This window comes from Cavia porcellus, unplaced genomic scaffold, assembly GCF_034190915.1.
Source record: "Cavia porcellus strain 051 isolate PalLab524CR breed Dunkin Hartley unplaced genomic scaffold, mCavPor4.1 scaffold_1, whole genome shotgun sequence".
In the NCBI taxonomy this organism is placed as follows: Eukaryota; Metazoa; Chordata; class Mammalia; order Rodentia; family Caviidae; genus Cavia; species Cavia porcellus.
This window is the reverse complement of record NW_026947484.1, coordinates 75,578,577-75,602,315: the sequence shown is the minus strand read 5'-3', so window position 1 is coordinate 75,602,315 and position 23,739 is coordinate 75,578,577. Positions and strand designations below refer to the sequence as shown.

General features: G+C 39.7%; 1 protein-coding gene across 4 annotated transcripts in view; it reads left to right on the top strand.

Moving 5' to 3' along the window:
* The window catches only part of Pip5k1b (phosphatidylinositol-4-phosphate 5-kinase type 1 beta), a 290,156-nt gene that overhangs the window by 142,900 nt on the left and 123,517 nt on the right, over nt 1–23,739 (top strand). For all 4 annotated transcript variants that reach the window (XM_063250202.1, XM_063250210.1, XM_063250195.1 and 1 more), the window contains one exon: nt 15,397–15,527. In XM_063250202.1, the coding sequence (XP_063106272.1) occupies nt 15,397–15,527 (131 nt within the window). The remainder of the gene's footprint in view (nt 1–15,396; nt 15,528–23,739) is intronic.

Sequence of the window (23,739 nt, the reverse complement as noted above, 5' to 3'; positions counted from 1 at the left end):
TTGAAGGTTTCAAGGCTTTGTTGGATTGCCAGTCGCTGCGTATAGACAAAGCAGGCTTAGAGAATATGAACCACCTGCTGTAATGAACCTGCAATTCAAGTAGAATTCTTGGTGTTTTCTTTTGCATACAGCTCTCTTTTTATTGGTAGTCTCATAGTCTTCTGATCACTAAGTATTGGGTTTTTCCCCTTTTGAAAGATGCTCTCAAATGGTATTTATTTTTTCCTTTTGGCTAGGAGGAGTTTGTGGGCTTTTCAACACTGTAACTAAGACAAGTATACAGTGCAGGAAAGAGGTACAGATAAAAGTGGTGAATAGAATAATGGACAGGATGTTGATAGACTAAAGTAAATGTCAGATTCTGATTTAAAACCTGCCACCAAATACAGCTATACAATTAAAGTGTTTCAGCTCGATTGCCACTAGAAAGCTTGCCACCAAATGCAGCTTTGTCACTCACAAATAGTGGTTGGTATGAGTCTGCAAGCAATTGATTATTATGGTCTCTGAGGAATCAGACTTCACTAGTTTGCAACCACTCCCCAGTGCTAGCATCACCACCTCAGCTCACTTAGATCATCAGACATTATATTCTTATAAAGAACCCACAACTTAGATCCCTGGGTGCGCTGTTAACAGTAGGGCTTGGGCTCCTATGAGAATCTAAGGACAATGCTGATCTGACAGTGGTGGAGCTCAGGCAGTAGTACAAGCCATGGGAGCAGCTACAGAAAAAGATGCAAGTTTCTTGCTCACCCAGTACTGCAAGTGCAGCCAGGTTCCTGACAGGCCACACACCAGTGCTAAGAGTTGGGAAGCCCTGCTGTAGCTAACCCTGGAGAACAAGAGAGGTGAGGGAGAACATCCATAGCTTACTTTCTGTAATTAAGAATTGTTAACTTTTTCTCAGGAACCATAGGCTACAATCTAATTTTTAAATTAAGCAATACTATCAATATGGACATTTCATTTTCAACATGAGTCTGTATCATTTTTTACATAAAGAACATTTGGTCATGGATTCGTAGATTATAAGCATTTAGAATATAGGTTCAGTTATGTTTAAAACAAGATCAGGATTGGCATGGTGGTATATACCTGTAATCCCAGCATTGTAGGAGGCCGAGGCAGGAGGATTTCAAGTTTGAGTCCTGCACATGAAATTTAGTGACTTAACAAGACTTAAAAAAAATTTTTTTTTTTATTTAAGAGGAAAAAGAGAAAAACACAAAACAAACCAAAGCGGCATAAGGGTACACGCAATACAGAACTACAAAACAAAACAAAACAAAAAAACGTAACAGTAAGAAATCACCTGCTAGTAGATTACACACTATCTTCTTGAAAATTGTTCCTCAAATCACAGTATCAAAGAACACAAGGTGGACATTCAAACAGGGAGACTGCAAACAGCTGTGTTCAATGTTCCAAAAACATTGATAAAGTCAGCTATTTAACACCCCCAAACACACTTGCTGTTATATCCGTTAGAGCTCTTTTTCTTTTTTTTTTTTTCCCTCTCTTTTTTACAACAAAATTTACACATCTTGGATTTTATTACTCCTTAGTGCTTATTACTTTCTTTGGGGGGGGGGGAAGAATACAGTCAAATATGGCAAAACAAAGCTGTCAGTCAATACCAAGGATAGACATAGCACATGGTGTAGAACAGAGTACAAGTTTATCAACAATGGTTATCAACGTTGTCCCTTGTTTCCTTAAAAAGAATTATCTATCTTATTAGATATTATAAAGTTGGACAAAACAGTAGAGAACAAGACCAATAAAACTTAGGCATTGTAAACATTACAGGACTTCCAAAGAAGACAATAGTCAAACCAGAATGGGTATCTTAGTGAATCTTATTGTCTTCAAAGTAGTTGCCTATGTCTTCAAACTTGATACTATCATATAGAATGGAACAGAGTCTAATCAGTCAAAACAAGATCGTGGGAGTACTACAGGACTTCAAAACAAGTTAATAGGAAATCGAAAAGAGTTACTATTTATATATCCTAATTTTTTTGAATTTTTTCTTTAATTAAGACAAACATAAGAAATGACTAAATAATTTTTTTGAAACAATAAGGGAGAGATTGAGATAAAACAGGACATAACAATATAACAATAGAGGTCACAGCATGACTGTTTCAACAACCTAGTACTTCACCACCTTATAACCTGACTTAATAGTAGTTACCATAGTAAGACTTAAAAATTTTTGAAAAAAAAAATTTTAATGAGCTAGGAATGTGGCTCAGTGCAGAGGCCCTGGGTTCAGTCTGTAGTAATGCAGAGAGGGAGGTGGGCAGGCAAAGAATGACTGACTTAAGACAAGTGGGATGTTTATTTCTCTCTCAGGTAACTGTAGAGCTAGTTCACTTACTTCTGCAGAATCGTCAAAGGTTCAGGTTTCTACCTTGTTTTTCTGCTATTCTCAATGAACCTTTTCGAAACAAGATGAAGAAGGGCTATGTCATCTCTACCCATGACATCTGTAGAAAACAGACCCCTTCCTGTGAAGGGTGGATGACCTGGCAGCTGGTGTTTCCTCTCACATCTCAGTGGCCAGAAAGTTAAGTCATGTGAATATACCTGGCAGCAAGAGAATCATGCAAAATATTCAACTAATATTTAATTATGTGCTATAGATTTCTAGGATAGATTTCTTATCCTCATTGACATTAGCGATGGACAATATTAGTAATGAAATCTTTGTTGTGGGGGTTGTCCTGTGCATGGTAGGATGTTTACCACATCCCTGGCCTCTATCCAAAAGGTACCAGTAGCATTCCTCAGTTGTAACAACCAAAATTGTCTTTAGAAACTGCCAGGCATCCCCTCAGGGGCAAAGTCAACCTTCACTAAGAGCAGATGCTAATTAAGGAAGAATAAATGATAGGGACAGATACTAACATCTGTCATAAGCATTTGTATTATTTCCCCCAAAACAATGCTTAGCACTGATGTAATGTTTTACTTTAAAATTGACAACTCCTTTGCTACAAACTGTAAACCGAGATTGTGCAAAATTTGATTTTGAGTGTAAGAAAGGATGAAAAATCAATCTTTTCTTATTTGTTCTATTGAATATAAATTTGCATTTGTATCAAACAAATACTGTTTTTATTTGAGTACATGAACAAGTGAAATTTTCTTCCCTAGTGTGTAGGAGTAGTGGAAAGGATGTTCTCCTGTGCCACATTCGTGATGGATGCCCTCAAACTAATATTTCTAAAAGACTAATAAAAAGCATTCATAAGCTCTCTGTCAAGAATTTCATTTGTGGTTAATGGCACATCTCTTTTAAGGGCAATTAAGTGTGTATAATTTGCCACTGCCATGTTAGGAATACTTAAGGGATGATGTTTTCCTGTTAATGAGAAGAGTTTGCTTCATTTGCTTTTCCTTTCCAATAAAAGAATGTGCTTCCCTGACAAGTACATAAATAAAGTGAAGATGACTTAAGAGAAATTGTAAAACAACTAATCTTTGTTCTGCATTTTCTACCAATTTTTGAGAAGCAAATCTTCCATCATACAAGTGAATACATTAGGCTTTTGGTGAGAGGCTGCTTAGTAAAAAAGGACATTAAATATCAAATGGACTTGTTTGGGGCTTCTTCCAAGGTTGCTTAGTGCCTAACATGTCAGGATGACCTCGTTACAAGGCACTGCCACCACAGGGAGCACCTGTGCAGATGCAGGTAGAAGTCATTAAGATGGATTACACTGTTCTGATTTTGGAAAATGTAGAGAATTGCAGAAATTGTATCAGAAAAGTAGTTACCATCCATGAAAGTGATAGAATTCCTTTAGTCATGTATGGATTGCTTGTGCTGGGAGAAGGGAGTGATCGTAGCTAACTGTGGCAGCACTCTGAGACTGTATGGAGGGACTAATAGTAGAACTGGACCCAGCGGAGTAGGTAGGGTACCAAGCAGAGAGTGGAAAGGGTAGCACTAGAGGCCTGGAGATCCAGGCACCTCGAGACCAGGAATCACAGAGACAAAGCAAGTTGTTTTGGCTTAAGTTGTGAAATAGGGCCAAGAGAATCCCTGACTTATCACCAATACACCAAAATGTCCATGGGAAGTTGTGGTTCTTTTTCTGAAGTAGAGCTGGAGCTGAAAAGCAGCTGCAGATCCATCCTTCCTGCCCCTGCACTGGGCCGTGTGTCCTTGCTGGTGAACTGTGAGCAGAGCTTTACATGAAGAATCTGAATGATAAATGAATGGCACTTTGAAACATCACTGGGTGGTATTTTAAGAAAGACATTATTTGCAAAGATGGAGGGAAAGCACAGGGGAGCTACAAGGGATAGACAATATCCTTTTTTTGAGACAAGGTCTCACCATGCAATTCAGGCTGGCCTTGAGCTCACTTTGTAACCCAGATGGTCTTGAACTCGCAACAATTCTGCCGCAGTCTCCTGTACACTGGAATTACAGGCATGTGCCACCATGTCTGACTTTTTTTTTTGATAGACAATATCTTTTTTGGGGGGAGGGGATACCAGGGATTAAACTCATGACCTCACACTTGCCAGGCAGGTGCTGTGCCTCTGAGCTATATTCCCCAGCCCCCTGGGTAGACAATATTTTGAGACCACAACATTACTCATTACCTCCTTTTGGCCTAACAAGATAGGAGAATGCTGTGGTCTCTAGAACCCAAAACAGGAGTTATGTGGAGAGACCCACAAGAAGAGAATTGTAGCCTTCAGAATATATATATATATATATATATATATATATATATATATATATATATCCAGGATTAGCCCAGAGGAGGGATAGATGGGACTCTTGAGGCCCTGGTATGTAGCAGAGCCACAAAGATGCAGGTGGCAGGCTCCTGTATCATCATCTAACACAGCAAATCAGAATATTATTCAGTAACAGCCACTGGGCGTGGTATCCAATTAGGGAATTAACTTCTGTTGGATTAAGATACTAACCTCTGTGCCTATGTTTTTGCTTGCACTTAGTATTTGAAGTTGTATTTATTATATCAGATTCCTTTGATAGGAGAAAGATTGTAGAAAATTTCAAAAGCCAAGCAAGGAATTTGGATTCATTTTCACAGGTGGTAATGAATGACTAGAAAAGGTTTTTGAAGGGCGTAACTATAGATTCTAGGAAAGGAGAAAAAGGGAGAGAGAGACAGACAGAGACAGAGAGACAGAGAGACAAAAGAAAACTGCGAGACTTTGAGTATAGGGGACATCTAACCCCTATGCTCCTCAAGTCAGCCCTTCCTGCCCCCTCTTCCTCCTTACAGCTCTCATCAGAAAAGAGATGCCCCAACCCCTCCTGCTCATGCTCTAGAAACTGGAGGGGGGAAGTTGGCCACTGAAAGGATAAGTGAATGTTTGTGTTGTTAAGCTGAACTGGGCATACCAAATGTCTATGGAGGCTATTTTTACAGATCTGAGGCTAAGTTTGAACTGAGGACCTTTTATTCTAAGAGTTCCCTGATAGGTCACAGACCTTCCCTAAATTTCATCTTAGAATAGGAGGAACCTTTAAACCTAGAAAAATTAAATTGTTTATGATAATGCTTTATAGCACTAATGACAGCTTCTTGGGTTTCTGGCATCATTCCTTGACTTCAGAGAATAAAATAAAAAGATGAGCAAATCTCAAACTGCCTCCTCATCCATTAAGATGTATTCATAAACATAGTTAAAAATATACTCATTGGAGGATATTTTCTTTCCTGTATGCAACAAATATAATTTAGAAAATCCAGGAAGTACAAATTTAAATGTAATATCACCCAATTCAGAGATAATAGTATATTTTGGTGTATTTCCTTCTTTTCCTTTATGGATGTATGTATACATACATTGCTAAGTTTTTTCAAATTTTATTCTGTGTTTCACTCCCTGCTTTTTAAACATATTTTAAAGTATAGTTTAAATAATGGCATGATTTAGCTGGATATCATCAAATAATTTTGCCAGATGTTCTAAATCCAGATTTAGGCCTCCATATACATCATGACAGGAATAGAAAGGAGTGGAGAATTTAACCTACAGCTTCTGACAGTCCACCATGTTGTAGCATTCATCTTCTCAAATGAGAGAGCCCCTTGTTTAATCTGTGGTCCTCTGTATTGCAAGTTCTCTTTCCTTGGCTCCACTCTCACCATGTTTTCTGGAGTTTCTTCCCACTGCCCTAGATGTTGACGTTGCTGCTGGTGCTTCCCTGACCTTCTGTCTCTGTGATTCCTCCTCCAGCCTTGTGGTTTTTAAAGCAGTAAGTGATCTGAAAACTCTAGGCCAGATGTCTAGTCTAGGCCCCAGACTTGCCTGTATTTCTAGTGGAATCCTTAATTGCCTCCTCCCTCATCTGTTCCTCCTTCAGCCTTTCCAACTCAATAAAGCAGCCTCCGTTCTCTGAGCTACTCAAAGAAAATGCCAGGAGGCATTGCTGGTACCTCTCTTTTATTTCTAGAGTATAGCAAGTCTTGTCTCTCTTCCTCTGAAATATGTCTCAGATTTAACTCTCCTATCGTCTTCTCATTTATCACCCTTCTCCATCAGAACCACTCAGTCTCTCCTAGTTACTTTCCCTTCTGTATTCTCTCCCATCTGTTTTACACACAGCGGAGAGTGGTCTTTTTCAGATTCAAGTGCCACTGACCAAATGGAGTACTGAGAGGCAACTCTGCCTGGCAAGGCTTGGGGAGATGCTGGGTTTAAGTCTGAACTAGAGGAGTACAGTCCACAAAGTAATAAACCCCTAAGGATGTCCATGTCCTAATTCCTGGAACCTGTGAATATGTTACCTTACATAGAGATGTGATGTAGTTAAAGACTTTGAGTGGGGAGATGGTCCTGGATTCTTAGGTTCTTATTAAAGGAAGCAGAAAGGTCAGAATCCAAAAAGGAGATGTGACAGGAGAGAGACTGAGAAGACTGAGACTTTGACTTGAAACTTTGAAGATAGAAAAAGGGGCTCCAAATCAAGGAATGCAAGTGGACCCCAGAAGTTTGAAAGGCAAGGGAATGGATTCTCCCCAGCTCTTACTAACACCTTGTGTTAAGGGACTAGGTGTGTAGCACTTCATTACGATGAAATAGAAAAACTAATGTTAGGAGTAACTGTGAAATGACGTAGAGAGCCCAGAGGCGAGAGTTGTTTCCACTTCTTTTCAGAAGGCAGTAGCCTTCCCTGCTCATGAACAGTCTCAATACCTGAAGCCTAGAACCAGTATTGAGATCTATCCCAATATCTTGTTTCTTGATTCTCTCCTTGGGACTAATATGTGTCAGGTCTCTGAAGTAGACACCCCCCCCAACTAGGAGAGAAGAACTCCCCCAAACATGTCTGTTATTCACACCTGGGGGACGATGACCTTCAACAGGAAGCTAGCAGCTGTCCCCACACAGCTCAACCTGCAAAGAGCTGGTTCCATGAAAAACCACAAGAGACGTGCTATGCCTGACAACACCCTTTGTACTCAACACTGCCCTGTCTATCACCTAGCCTTAGACCCCCTAACCAGAGACCCTAAATTTTGTACCCCCCTCAACAATATCTCTTCCCCTACCTAAACTCCCCTATACATGCTCTGACCCCTTGCTCAGGGCCAATGCCCTTGGTCCCATTGTACCTGGTCAGCAATATAGTCCTCAAACATTGCCTCAGCTTTGCCTGCCTCAGTGGTCCCAGTTGCGCCTTGGCTTAGCCTAACAATAGGAAGTCTGCATCTATCTTCTTATGTGTAGGTTCAGAGATCGGAGGGAGATTCTGGATTTGCACCACAGAAATTTGGGGAAGTAGATGTGGCTTCCTACTCAGACACCAATTGCCCTCAAGCTGTTAAAAGGTATGACTGAATCACTTTTGGGGCCGGTACTGGCAAATGAACCAAGGACCTTTGTACTGAGCCGCAAGCGTCCCCATCCCTTTTTTATTTTTAATTTTTAAGATAAGATCTTGCTACATTGCTAGGCTACCCAGGCTAGGCTCAAACTTATGACCTTCATGACCTTCCGGCCTCAGCCTCCCAGTGCCTCCCAGTGTCTTACAGGCATGTACTATCAGGCCCAGCTAGTACCATTTTTTAATGGATTGGTATAAAGCACATTATAAAAAAAATCTCTAATTTAGAATTAGACCCCATAGATCTGTGGTTTGGGGGAATTCAGCCATCTGAAAAAGAGAAAGCCCAATAGCCCGTCTCTGGAGAGATACACAAGCAGAAACTCACATACAGCCATTAAGGGGGCCACAGACTTGTGAAATCAATGTGTTCGAGGAAAGAGTATGCCTTAGTTGTGTTACCTTTTAATATTGGTGGGATACAGGAAGGGAGGAGAAGACACTAAGAGGCAGGGTCAGGGTCAGGTTTCTCAAGGTTTGGCCCTAATCCTGTGATGAGAGTGCTGAGAACTCCTTGGAGGGTTTAGCAAGGTAGTTAGATGATCAGATTTGTACTTTTGAAACTAATCACTCCAACTGTATATGTTAGCTGTGATCTCGTGATTAGTTCAGATAACCTTAGGAGAAAAACTGCTGTGGACCCAAAATGTTTCACTACTTCCTTTTAAACCACTGGTATCAGATGGCACATTAAGTGATCTCATTTCCTAGACAGTATGCTGTAGGAAGCAGTTTCCTGGAACTAGCACAGTGTAAGATCTTTAAAGCCTCACTGACCTCAGGACCATTGCTTCCTAATAATGGGTTTACATAGACTCTTGTTGTTATAACCATCACTATTACCTCATTGTTCCCAGCTTCTATCAAGCCCACCTCCAGCAGAGAAAATTTAGGGAAGTTAAATGCAGGGGTAGAGGTAAAACTCTGAGACGAGAGCCTTCCCAAAGCCTTCTCAGAGTAAGGTTCCTAGCTCTAGCACACATTAGCTAAGAGATTTAGATCAATATCGTATCCAGAGCCACCTGGGGAGTGGGCAGTTCTCACCCTATTTAGCCATGTAACAGCTGTGATGATCACAAGCAATCTTTAAGAGTCAGTGCTTTGAAGCTATCACGTATTACGCAAGTGCAAGCTGACATTGTTTTCCATCATACCTGTGCATGCTTGGTGAATAGAGAATTGTAATAGTAAGTGTTTGGAGTTTGCCTTTATGAGATTATGTGTGTCTTCTGTCTTTCTCCAAGTCTTTCGTGCTTTGAGGGTTTTTCCAGTAACCAGGCAACTTAGCATCTCTACTTACCCCTTGTGGACCCTTGAATTAAAAGTAGACTGTTTAGAAGGGGGCTGCAAAGTAGGTGCTTATTAAGCCAATAGTGGAACCAAAAGCACCCCTTGGAGTTATAAAGGAGAATAGCTGGGTCCCAAGACCTTTTGCAAAGCCTCACAGAGAGAATTGGAGGGAATCAGAGTGTGTGCGAAGCATCATCCTGCTACACAGCCTTGCTGCTCATCTGTTGGTCCCAGAGAAAGAGGTAGTCCTGGGGACTTAGAATTTTACAGTGAAGGAATAATTGGTTCTGGAAGACCAGCCACCAACGCTTCACACACTGTTGTCACCATCACGATTTACTGATCTGCTCTCCAGATATCATTTCAAAAGGTTTTTCATCGTTTTAAAGCACAGCTTGATCAATATTAGGCCAGGGTTGATGACCAATCAGAACATATCAGGTGACCAAGACCTTTTTTGCCCAGTGTCTATGAAACCAAGTGCCATAATGAATATCACCAAACATTTCCACAAAGCAGACAGGATGCTTAGTAATTATACCCCAGTATATCCAGGATAAAGCATTTACTTTTTATTTAGAGACGAAGAAGAAGCTTTGAAGAATCATCCCTACTTGGGCTACAGAATGCCACCTTCTATTAATAACTCACTGTGTACCAGTATCATTGTTAAGGATAATGTGTGTTCTGGTTCACTGAGAGATTTATGAGCTTTTCTTTGGCTTACCCTTGCTTGGGTATGATTAGAAGCAAATAAAATATGTTATCCCTGTTTCTTCAAAGGAAATGGCTCTCTCAGAGAGTCTTCCTTTGCTGATGTCAGACACCCAGACTTAAATGGGAACTTGTGACTTTGCTTTTTTGGCTCACTTTAAAAAAACAGATATAGAAGCATCCTGGGCCTAGAAATCAGACTGATATACCAGCAGTGTGACCTGGGCAAGTCCCCTAATCTAGCTGAGACAGTCCCTACCTGTAAATCGGGAATAGTTATCAGTGTGCTTTAGATTCGTGAAAGGATTGAGTTAAGAAACCCTGAGATTGGAGGCAGCAGATTATACTTGATAACACAGCCCCACTGGCTGTGAGCCCCAGCTCTGCCTCTTCACCAGCTGCTGACCTTGTAGAAGTTGCTAAACCTTCATGAGCCAATAACATGGAGACAGGAATGCATTGTGAGTATCCCTCCCCCAAATTCTTGCAACCAGGCATGTTTTAGATTTCAACATTTTTCTTTTCTCTTTTCTCCCCCCCCCCCCTTGGTACTGGGGATTGAACTTACAACCTTGTGCTTGCCAGGCAGGTGCTTATGTTACTGAGCTAAATCCTCGGCCAGGATTTTTTGAATTTTGGAATATTTGCTTATATATGTATATCTTGGGAATGGAACCCAAATCTTAACACAAAATTCACTTACATTTCATGGAGCTACTTCTACTCCTAACCTGATGATCATTTTATACAGTATTGTAATAATTTTCTGTATGAAACGAAGTTTATATATCAAATTGACATAGCTGAGTCACCCCCCTCTCCCCGGGATGCTGAATAAACTGTATTGTGTACATTTTGATTGTTTTTATTGTGACCTATCATGTGAGGTCAGGTATAGAATCTTCCACTAGGGGCATCATGTTAGCGTTTCTCAAAACATTTCAGATTTTGCATCAGTTTGAAATTCAGATTTTCAGATTGGGGTGGTACAAGCTGTGTGTGTACTCCCTGGGTCATTGTGAGGACAGAGAAGCAGTGGTGGCAAACTTATGGCCCGAGTGCTACAGCTTAAAGGTTCACCATCACTGATAAGGGAACCACAAAGTACCTAGAGCACTGCTTGCCATTTAATAAGCATGTAAGTATGGGCTGTCGATATCACACGGCATGATTATAATTGTTGTTATCCATGTATCAAGAGCCTGGCATACATTAGTTGATCAACAGATTAACTTTATTATTACTTCTGTTATTTTTCCTATCCAACCACTTGAATTGTTAGGAGTCTAAAAGGAAAGTAATATGATTGCCAGTCCATGTTTTCAGTTTAATTATACAGGTGTCAAGGAGGTCTTTCCAAAGTTTTATTCCATCAGGAGCTCAAAATTTAATCATAAAACACAGGAAAATGTGTGGGTGTTTTTTTTTTTTTTTTCCTTTTTTGGTGTTCCTTAGATCTAGAGTAAATTATCTGACCTTGCTCGAGGCCTTTTGAATCATCTGTCCTAGGGACGTGATCCATCCACCATCTGCATTGGTGAGCATCCCCAGTGAGTTTCTTGTTCTCTAAAGTCTAAGAGCAACAGATGCACTCTACCCACAATCCTCACTGCCTTTTATTACCAAGGTGGGACAGACAAAGAATTGGGCAATCTGTCTGACAGGCTGTTTTAGCCCACGACATACTAAACGCTGTTATCCTAGTGACTGCATGAGTTAAGCAAAAATACAGATAGTTCCAGAAAGCAAAGGGTCAGAGATCAGGGATTGAGGAGGCCAAAGTACTTCGAGAGCATTTTAGTCTGTAGATATGACTGGCAGAGTGTTGTGAAGTACTGGCTCCTCTGAAAAGTGCTAATGTCACATTGTTAGACCGGTGTCGCGAGGAAGACTCCAAGGGCCTCGCTCTCATGTAAAAACAATGGGGTTTTTATTATTTCGTGTACACGGGGTCCTCCAAACAGGTGGAAACGGAGAACCCTGAGTTGGGGCAAGGCTGGTGTTTTTAAGGATGAAAACCGCAAAGCAAGCAAGCATTGTTACAGAAGCCAATCATAGCAGTTAGAGCAGAACAGTTGGTGATTTGTCCATTTGTGATTGGTCAGATCATGAGGGGCGACCAGTGGGTCAGAGTTGATTAACTGTCTTGTTTTGCACAGCTTATTTTTAGGTCACCTAGCTCCTGTGTGGCTTGGTTCTGACATACTTCCCAATCTTGATTAGCATAGTCAGCAGACTTTATCTCTGAGTTTCCTGACATAATTACCTTACTTTAGCACCACAACCTTTCTATTTGTAGAGGGCAACAATGGTTAACATATCAATTGGGTAAGATTTTACAATTCTTTACAGAAGAGAGCATTGATTAACATATCAATCTTTTACCCAGGGGAAAAGGAAGACACACATTTACAGTTACAGGTATTACTATGATATAAACGAAGCTATTTCTGTGAAGAATGTACAATCTAATACAATCTGATGCAATTAACACAATTTGTGACGGGGCTACCGGATAGGAAAGACCCAGGATGTCAGGAGCTAGTACCTCAGGCCTTTGTTTTATGGCCTTTAGGAAGTTAAAACTTAACCTAGTTGGATTTGAAGGGAGAAGGGGAGGGGAAGCAGCAGATGAAACGAGCTTTCTTCGTCTCTTCAACATCTTGTGTATAACCCATCCTGAGTGATGGCTGGGAAAGAATGCCTTTTGAATTTTTATGCAGGGTTAAAATGAGGAAAGTCCATTTCTGCCTTCAGAATTCAGAGCTGCTGGTACAAAAGGTTACTGATGCCAGTTGGTAGCCTTGCAGAAGTCAGAGAGGGAGTATTAAAATAGCAACTTTTTTCAAAGCACTAGATTCACTTAATCTCAATCTTTTCATCTTGCTGCCATGAGATCTTAAGAAAGAAGGAATGTAAAAAGGGAAAAATATCAAGACATTTTTCTGCTTTCTGCAGGATTAAGGCTGGAGGTAGTTACCTTCAAAATAAGGTTGAAATAGTGTTTTCGTGCAGTGAGTGAGAGGATTAAGTGCTAACTGTGGGAATATGGTTGTGTTATGTAGCTGCCTGTAGAGATGACTGTTCAATCCTCACAGAGCATGGCTATTTCAGACAAAACCAGTGAGTTGATTTTTGGGATCCAACCGTATGCTACAATAGGGTCTGTTTGGGATTCAAGATTGGGTGACTGAAGGTGCCTGAAGCCAATCCTGAAAGCAGGGTAGAGAGGGTGTACACAAGATACTAGTCTGGTTCTGTATATACTGCATATGTGACAACAAAACAGCATCCATATAGGTTGAAAAATAATCTGAGAGTCAGGTATTGTAATACCAAATGATGCATATTGTAATCCAAGTATTGTAATCCATTTTCCAATCTTCCCCACAATTCAGAAAGTTATATTTGTAATCCCATTGAGATTAATTGGAATCCCAGTGAATTCCAATCTATCACCTGCAGTGCAACCCACATCGAGAGTAAAGACACCAAGACATATTCAAAGTTTAGAGCAGATAAGGGGTCCTAAGCCCAATCCAAGTGAGGATATGTGGACAAAGACTCTAACCCAAGGTCTCTCCCAGAATTTATTATCTTGTCTAGGAGGGGGTGACTCAAGGATGAGTGACAGTGAGGATGGTGGGAACTACATGAGTAACTTGGGCTGGCTGGCCAGGTAGGGAGAAAGCATCTTTGCAAAATGCAGGGAAAATGACGTGTAGAAGGATCAATCAGCATAATTCAGTTAAGGTAGCAATTGAATTGTTTTTGGAGGCTGTTGGTTCAGTTTCTGATATATAACTTTTGTACCCTGGGAAGTTATAGCCTCTTTATCTTGAGGCTTGTATCCAGTAGACATTTCTGGAGCTGACTGGCTCTGCCATACCACTGTGCTCAGATCTTTTACGGAGAGCATTATGTGAGGAAACAGGAGACTATCAGAATGGCCCTAAAGATTACGTATCAGTAGTTCAGCTGGCCTTATTTGCATTGCCTAGAGCCCATTGAAGAGAAAAGGAAATACCATAGCCAGCTCTGTACATAGCAGTATATAAAAATAAGATTCAATTTAACTAATGTTGCAGCAGTTCTTCTGCATTCAAGGAGAAGTGCCCATATATTCTTCTACAGTCGGGTGCATAGAAATCATTTGAAAGTGATTAAAAATAAATTGATTACCTACATAATTAAGGATTGAAATTTTAGGGACTTTGCATTCATAGCAAGTAGAATATGAGAAATCAGTGAAGAATTGACAGGAGAGATCATCAGAAAAGATAGAAATGGTCCCAGGACCATATCTATTATAGAAATCAAGAAAAGTAAATTTTTCAAAAAGTGTTCTTTGGTATTGAAAGCAGGAAGAAATAAAGAATAAAGCATGAAGGGAAGAGGGTACAGATCTTGGATTTGCTAAGTGCAAATAGGAATTCAGAAAGGAAGTATTTTTTCATAAAATATATTAAACTCAGGAATCCTCAACCTTTGCACTAATGACATTTGGAACTGGATAATTCATTGTAGTGAGGGCATCGTATGCATTATAGGGTGTTTAGCATCATAACTGCTTCCCTCTTAAAGAGAGTAGCACTGGAAATCAGTTGTCTTCAGAGGTGATTAGATATCTCCAGTTAAGAAGCACTAACTTAGGTAATTATTCATGCCCACTCAGTACATGCCACACATTAGGCACTACAAGGCATTAAAAATATGACATGTTTTCACTATTAAGAATATATTCTATTATTCCTAAATTGAGTTATTCTGTTATATCTACTAACACATATGTGTATGTCTACACATGCCCACATATGCATATATGCATATATTTTTTACATATATACACATGGTCATTATTCTACAAGCTAACATTCTATCAACTTAATTATGAACAATGTTAGAAAGTAGTAAATTGGGAATTCTATTGTCCTTGTGCTAGTTTTATCACAGATCAATATAGAAAGTTTGTTTATTGATCTTTGGCAAGATTGGTACAATTTCCAGATTAAATTTTGTGTGTGCAGCAGAGGACCCAATTATTTTTTGCTCTCTCACTTCTTATGGGAAAAAGTAATCTTCCTGATCCACAGGCATGTTATAAAAACTGTGGGGTTTTTTTTCAAATGCAACTTGAAAAGTTTATCATTGGCTAGAAATTACAATGCTGTATATCGAAAGTGTTCCACCAAGTTTTTGTGCTCTTAGTAAAAGGAAGATGGCTATTTTGGATTCTAGTGTGCTTTAGAAACAACCAAATAAGCATAACAGTTGCAGTAAATCTTCTATCAAAAGAAGTAATTTAATGTGACAGGGAGTGTGACTCAGTAGTAAAATGTTTGCCTATCGTGTGTAAGCCCAGGCTTAATCCTCTGTGCCTGGAGCAAACTATCATTTTCCTTGTGTGGGAACAAAATGGAAAAATGTTTCACTGTTTGGGACACGAAATAAAACCATGACTGTGGATACTAACATGGAGACCCTCATTTTCTTTGCAGACTGCATCATCTGCTATTAAAGGTGCTATTCAGCTGGGAATAGGATACACAGTGGGGAATCTCACTTCCAAGCCGGAACGCGATGTTCTTATGCAAGACTTTTATGTGGTGGAAAGTGTGTTCCTACCCAGGTAAAAACCTTTGTGTTTGTGACTTCTCCGTGCTAAGAAACCTTCATTATAACTTCCCTATATTGAAGGACTTTTCTGCTATGCGTGCATTTGCAAGTACCACTGCCTATGTTGTCTCTACCAAATGGTACTTCTTGTTGCAACAGGATGGCTTGCAGTTTTTATTTGGAGGTGGTAAGTGGAATTTTTTCATGGCCAGTTGTAATTACTTGTGAGGAACACAGGGAAGACCACATAGAGAACCATTCTGAGATTCAGTGGGGAAGGGTGTGGTGATCACTGACTAACGTCTCCCCTGAAGTTAGAGAAAGAGCCTTCCAGGAAGCAGCAGGTGGTGCCATGGCTTGCTGTCTGTAACTTAAAAGAGCCTTCCTTCTGAGTTCAGTCCTGTTTTCTCATGACTGCGACTTAACTTGCTTCTAGAAAAACATATGAGAAAAACCATACGTGCTGTTTTGACATTCTGTTTGTAAAAACATGAACTACCCATGCATGTTGCTTCTAGTTTATATCAGTCTGGGTAGAAAAAAATCAATTGTTTCAGGACAAATACATCTACATATGGATAGTGGTGATGATTATACAGCAATATGAATGCACTTAATGACCAAAACTATATCCTTAAAGTATAGCTATGTGTGTATTTTACCACAATAGAATAAGTAAAAATTTTAAAAGTCATTACTACCTTAGTATGAAAGAGAAAAAAAAGCAATCATAATCACATTGGAAGTGTCATAATTGACAGGATTTTTTGAAGAAAATTGATTACAACATAAAAGTAGAAGTATTCCATGTGGGGACTTGGCAGAAATCATTTTGTCTTTGGGGTTATGAGGATTAACTTTTCAGATACACTTATATTTACACTCTTTCTTTCATCTCAAAATAAGCCACTTTTGTTATGTGTTAATGGACTGAGTGAGAAAGGCTAGATGTCTCTCTTACCTTGAATATTCTCCTTGCCTTATTTTAAAAAAAAAAAAAATCTTGGGGAGAATGATAAGCAAACATATAGCTCTTTGTTTTGGTACCACTTATATTTGGGTAATTTTCCACATAGTCCCCAAGGAACCCATAAATGTTAAAATCAGCTGTGAACCCAGATAGCCTAGTTTTACTTTAAACGCCCTTAGCTAGAGAATAAAACAGGGCCGTGCAAAGTTTTCAGGTTTACTTCTCTAAGGCTCTTCTAGCAGCAGTAGAACAAGATTCAGACAGAAGTGGGCATCTGCGAGGCCCAGAAGTCAGTCCTGCTGATAGCACTGATCTTCTTTCTGTACCTGGGAAAACTCTCTCTATTTGTTTTGTTTTGTTTTGTCCTGGTTACTGGGGATCGAACTCACGACCTCGCACTTGCCAGCCAGCCACTTGTGCTGCTAAGCTCTATCCTGGCTCTGTGTTTGTTTTTAACAGTCTATTTATCATTCCAAGAAAAAGTGCATTAGTGACATTTGTTTCTCTTGAAAGCCCTGAGCTCAGGAGTTCATCATCATCTTTTGGGGTGACGTAGGCTTATCATTCCTGCAGATGTGTCTGCAGGATCTTCGTGCTCTCATGGTCTTCTAGGTCCTATACCCAGACATTTCAAAATTATGTTTTTCCATTGGCTGTAACGAGCAAGAAGCATGAAGGACTACAGGAGGAGGGTGCCAAGAGTGAGTTCAGGGTTTTATGGGCCATTTAAAGCTGAAGGCGAGGTGCTCCTTCCTTACAAAGGTGCTCTGTAAGGACCTTGTTCCTCGCTCATCTCTTCTATTGTCAGCATCCAGTCAGCATGACAGGCACTTGGGGAATGGAAGACCCAAGCATAAGGTCCCCAGAATTGCAGCATCAAAAACCCTGGGGACTCACTAGATACGCGGAATATTGGGCTCCACCATAAAGGTATTTGTGACTGTCTCCATTCTAAGAAACCTTTTTGCTATGTTTTAACAAGGCAGCTCTATCAGTGCAACTTAACAGCTCTATGAGTGAAACCCAGGAATCCATTTAAATAAGCAGTGGGCTCTAAGCACATGTAAGTTTGAGAACCACTGGCACCTTGCATATTACTTCTCATTTTAGAATGTTAATCTTTCTGATAGTTATCAAATTTTGTTGGAGTTATTACATGATTCATACAATTAAGAAAATGTCAGATTATTTTAAATTGATATCTTAATTTTTTTTTTTTTGTCTTTTTCCTTTTTATCGGTACCAGGGATCGAACTCACGACTGCCTGCTTGCAAGGCAGGCGCTTATGCCGCTGAGCTAAATCCCCAGCCCCCGATATCTTAAATATTGAAATGATATCTATTAGCACCTACAAAGATAATTGAAAAATATAGTAAATGTTTCAGTTTAAAAATCTATGACAATAAAATACACATTTCTATTAATCTCCCCTTAAAATATTCTCCCCTGCTTTAAACACACTTAGCCCATTCTTCTTGTCACTTTATAAGCGGTTGTAGAAGCCTACTTTTGTGAATGCTTTATAAGGATTGATCAAAAATACAGTGAATGCTGCCACTGAGTGCCATCCAAAGAAAGGCAAGATCATAAGAACATTACAGTGTGTTTTCATCCATCTTACTCACTAGATTTGGCACCCTGTAACTTCTGGCTCTTCTCCAAGTCAAAATTGCCATGAAAGGTAAACATTTTGAATCAATTCAGAACATGGAGGCAGCCACAATAGTGCAACTAAGATCCTTGAGAAAAAGGATTTCCGTAACTGCTTCAGAAAGGTCCTCGTGGGCCCGGGATATAGCTCAGTGGCACAGTGCCTGCCTAACAAGTGCAAGGTCATGAGCTCAATTCTTGATACAAAAAAAAAGGCCCTTATCAGTTTAAGAATTTGAAAGCATTTTCTGAGTACAGTTATCCTTCAGTATCCACTGTGGTTTAGTTCCAAGACCACTGGAGATAAAAAAAAAAATTCAACACTCCAGTTCCTTGAATAAAATGGCATAGTATTTGCATATACAGTAACTGATACCCATGCTCCTGTACACTTTAGGCACTTACAATACCTTATCCAGTGTAAATGCCGTGTTAGTTGGTGTTATGCTGTACTGTTTAAGGAAAAGTGCCCCCAAAAAATCCAATGTATATATACTACTGATAAAATTTTTTTCCAAATATTTTTAATCCCCAGTTGGTTGAATCCATGGATGTGAAACTGTTGGAGCTGGTGGGGGGAGGGGTAACTGTGCACCCCTTTTGTTCATGGATAATATATTATAAATCTACTGTGCCTTTATAATAAAGAATATTGCTGGGCTTGGTGGCATCTTCCTGTAAACCCAGCTAATTGGAAGCCTGAGCCAAGAGAATCACAAGTTTGAGGTCAGCTTGGAGAATTTTGCAAGATTCTGCCTCAAAATAAAAAAATAAAGAGGGCTGATAATACAGCTCCAGGTTAGAGCTTTTGCCTAGCATGCAAGAAGCCCTGGGTTTCATCTGCAGTACCATGAAAGAAGAAAGAATGAAAGAAAAGAGAAAGAGAGACAGAGAGAATATGATGACACTTTTCCTTCAGAAACAGTCAGAGTTCTGAACCTGTGACCTTGTTCTCCATCCCATGCCCCATGGTGGCAGCGGCAGACTGACCCCTGCATGAGGACGGGGTTGCTGACTCCACATTATTTAGACACATCCACTATCACAGTGAAAATACATCATTTTAGAATATCTACGGCTTTTAAATGTCAATTGGCACATTTAATTCAGACCAAACACTGTATTCCAGCAAACACTATATTTCTTGTTTAAAAAACTTTCTGTTGATGTGAAAGTAAAAGAAACTGATGTTGATCATGCCCACTGGACTCCGTTTCTTCGTGAGTTTACCTAAGGGATGAGGCACTCTTTGTGCACAACTGCACATTTCACATCTGTCATCCCTGGGCTCTCCCACGACATCTCCTAGATACAGAGCAATCAATAAGCCGCCACAAGGTAATGAATCAATTGAGCATCTTCTTTGTGTTCATGTTTTCATAAGTATATGAAAATTAACAATTGTGCACCTTATTATATATCAGTTATACCCTGCCCCATATTTGTAAGCAGATCTATGGAACAGGTTAAAGGTAGGCAGGCAGGACAGGCCTTAGTTATAAACAACTGAGACATCCTGCAGTCTCTGCTTGCTCTAAAATTCAATGATTCTCTCTTAATCACAGAAAACTAATTACTTAAAGTAGTTTAATTTACTACTTCTCCAAAGCTGCAGAATCTGCTTCCCATAGCAACCAAATTCATTGTTTTTTTAAAATTTATTTTGAATTTTCCCAAGTTATTTTTAGGTATATGTTTATTCTACAAATCATTTCATTTCGTAGATGGAAAAAGTCTTGGATGTGATTAAGATTTGAGGGAAGATATAAAAATCCCTTTAAACTCTGGTTCCATGATCTTCCATAGTTACAAAGTACATGAGGAGAAAACCATACACATATTTTAATTTTTTGAGCCCAAATTCTGTTCTGTGGCCAGAAGCTCAAGCTTGTAGGTAAATTTTCATGAAATATCAACCAGAAAAGAAGAAAAAAGATAGTTTATAGTGTTCATACCACCTAAGAACGAACATGAAGTGGCAGAGAGACAAAAATTTTAAGTACCAACTATGCCCGTGTAGTTTTGTTTTTATAGTAATTATTTATGTAATGTGTGATATTAACCTGTTATTATCTCTCATCTGCACACACAAAAATATCCGCTTGTCATATGAAGCATTTAAAACCCTAACACAGTGATGGTGAGCCTTTTAGAACTTTCAGGGATGCAAAAAGCCCACTGAGGCTTCATGCCATAGGTTCACGACCAGAGCCGTGGCACATTAGGTCACTTAACTCAAGAGTATATATACAGTTAATAAGAGGTAATGCTTAACCCAAGAGTATATATACAGTTAATAAGAGGTAATGCTTAACCCAAGAGTATATATACAGTTAATAAGAGGTAATGCTTAACCCAAGAGTATATATACAGTTAATAAAAGGTAATGCTAAGACTTGAACCCAGGTTGGCTGATTCAGAAGTTTTATTTTTTCTCTTTGCTATGTTGATAGAATAAAGAAAGCACATTTTTGCTCTGTTGACTCAGGAAAAATGTTCAGCTTTACCCAAGAATTAACCTAAATCTGCACTTTTGGTCACATAAAAGCCAGCTCTACTTCTTCTCTCTTTCCCAGGAAACATTGTCACTAATAATCCTTTGGGGTGTCAGATGTGTTTTGGAAGACAGCATTAAAAGTTTAAACATCTTCCCATATTCAAGGGTAATTAACTAACTGAAGAATCTTACAGCCCTTGCATTTTTTAAATCTCCTCACTTGTACAAGTTTAGGTCAATGTGTAGCAATCATTGCAGAAAACAAGCTGCCCTTGGATTTGACTCAGGAGCTCTTCAGAATTTGCTCTGGCAGCCAGCAGATACCCACATGGGGCAGAGAATTCTACAGAACTACTGCAGAGGGCCACTGAAAATAGACTTGTCCATTTACTTAGGAATTGACTGTAGTGCTTTTCCACAGTAGCAGCAGAACCGAGTGATTGCAACAGAGACTATGGCCTGTAAAGCTTAAAATATTTACTGTCTGGCCCTTTATAGGTCAAAGCAAGCATTCTGCTCTGGTTTATGCATAAGTTGATAAAACGCAAAGCTGGCAGAATTGTTTTCCTGGAGTTAAGTGAGCTGTGGCCATTAATAGGCAAACCAATAATATGATGTCTCTTCAAACTCTTCAAAATGTCTTATATTTATTTGGTATGGGGGGTGGTGCCTCAGTTTACAAACTTAATTTGTCATGTGGTTTTAGGGAAGATGGCTGTGGTCATGTACTTGTGTTTGCTGCTTGATGTGTAATTTGTGAATGGAAGCAAATCTATCAAATGCTTTTGTTTATGAAGCAAATTGTATTTGTGAACCAAGGTATTACTGCAGTTTGGTTTTGGAATGTAAGACGTCTTCACATACTGATTTTAAAGATCAGCAGTCACTTGGTTGACTACCATCTACTATTGCAAAATGTGTCTCACCCATATTCATCACCAAAGCTCTCATCATGATGTGAGATGCGGGTACCAGCAAGGTGTCTGGATTTTGTTTTGCCTTGTCTTGTTTTTCTACTTGGGAATAGTATATTGTTTATCAAGAGGAAGCACAAGGTCCTGAGCTCAATCTCCAGTACCATAAATACATAAATAAACAAATAAACAAATGGAGTAGAACAGGTTTATTGAGAGTAGTCCTGGAAGTGAGTTGCCATCAGGGCCCTTGGTCAGAGGTAATTTATGCAGCAGAATCACAAATGTGGGTACATCTTGGGCCAACCTACAGATTTACAGGTATAGCTGTTTACTAATATTGATCCAGGAGAGAAGTGAGTCATGTAGCAAAGGTGCATGGAAAGAACAAAGACAATTTTGGGAAGAGATGGGTCCTGATGTCCTGGTCACTCACCTGGGCAACTGGACTGGACTTCTTGGACCCGGTGATAGCAGTCACATTACAGACTGGAGTTACTGTTTATCCCTTGGGGAGATATGTAGGCCTGGCCATTCCATCTCTATCTTGAGGCCTGGCCTTCAATGGATTATACCTCCAGTCACAGGGGTGATTCATTCACATCTGCCCTGACTCCCTGGAGGGCCCAGCCCTGTCTGACTGCCTGTTAACTTTTATCTAACTTACCTGCCTATAATATAAGGACCTCATGGAGAAATAATGGGATATTTGGATAGGGAGTCTGCTGAAAGCTCTAATTGAACCCTGGAAAAGAAAGACTAACAGAGATGTGACAAGCCTAAATTTAGGCCTGCTTGGGACTTCTACTGTTCTGATGTGGATCTAATCACCCCGTTTGTTTCTGACCAGGGTGAGCCATTATTTTTCTTCTGTAGACTTTGAATTCCTTTTCTGCTACCTGGAGAATTGCAGAGATGGTGGCAGGTGCTTCCTTAAGCTTCATCACTATGCAATTCTAAGCAACTGTTATCATTAAACTGCTCGGAGAAGAGGCAAACATCAGGATTCCAGAGCTCACCCATGGTCAAACTGCTTCTTAGTGAAAGGAAAGAGGATATGATACAGAAAGTACTATTCTTTTTCAAACTTTCGTACTTTTTTAAGCAATAAAATACCCTTTTAGAATATTATTACGTGTTTGCTTAGTTTTCTAGATTCTTGGTTGGCAAAACAAAGTCAGAAAACCAATATTGGCTCCCAAATTTCTGTTGTTGAAATGTTACAGGCCCACAGGAGCCAAAGCTCTAGACTCACTGTGCAAACTCCTGCAGCTGCAATTTCCTAAGTCTTGTTCTTGCCAAGACAAGAGGGTGGGTTGTTTATTCGTTTTTCCACACTGCATTTATGTGTTAAAGAAGTGTGAGGTGAATCTTCAGCTGTGAGGAGCTTTGCTCTTCTTCACACTTTACTTTCGATCAGTAAGTCTGGGTGCTGAGCCCAGGTTCTGACAGGGTAACCTTAGCTGCAAGCGCAGCAAGCTTGTGAGCAGCCGGCAATGGATTCATAGCAGTCACCACATTTACCTGCCTGCAGCTCTGTCATGGTGGCAAGCGCTAAGCACTTGGTGGGCAGAGTCCGCCCTGATGTCTGTGGGCCAGTGCCCACGTTAGGTGTAACGTCAACAGGACAAGGCAGAGTCTGCCGGCTGCTCTTTAGTACCTTACCTCCTGGCAGCCAGGACCAGCAACCGCATTCATTTGCATTTTCTTGTCTAGAGGTTCCTTCATTTAAGCGGCATTTGTTATTCATTGGAAAAAATTAAATATGCAGAAGGAAACAAGCTTCTTGTGAAGATGCTGAATGTAGGACTCTCTCTATTTAAGAGAGGAGCCCTCGATGATGCCTTTCAGTCCCTCCCTAACTTTGAAACAAATTACTTAATTTATAAATAAGTATCCTTAGTAGAGTTTCTCCTGCTTCTAAAAATAAAACTGTTAGAAGTGTTTCCTTTTTCCCTCTGCCTCCCCGACCCTCTCAGTGTCCAACTCCAATTATCACTGTTAGGAATGACTTGTTTTTCCTTCAAGGATTTTCTTTTTTTTTTTTTTTTTTTTTTTTAATTTAAGGAGACAAGAAAAAAAAAAAAAACAGTGAAGGGGTACAAGTTATACAGATTTACAGAAGAAAAAAATGCGCAGTAGGAAATCACTAGTTAATGGATTACATGTTGCCATCTTAGAAATAATTGTTCA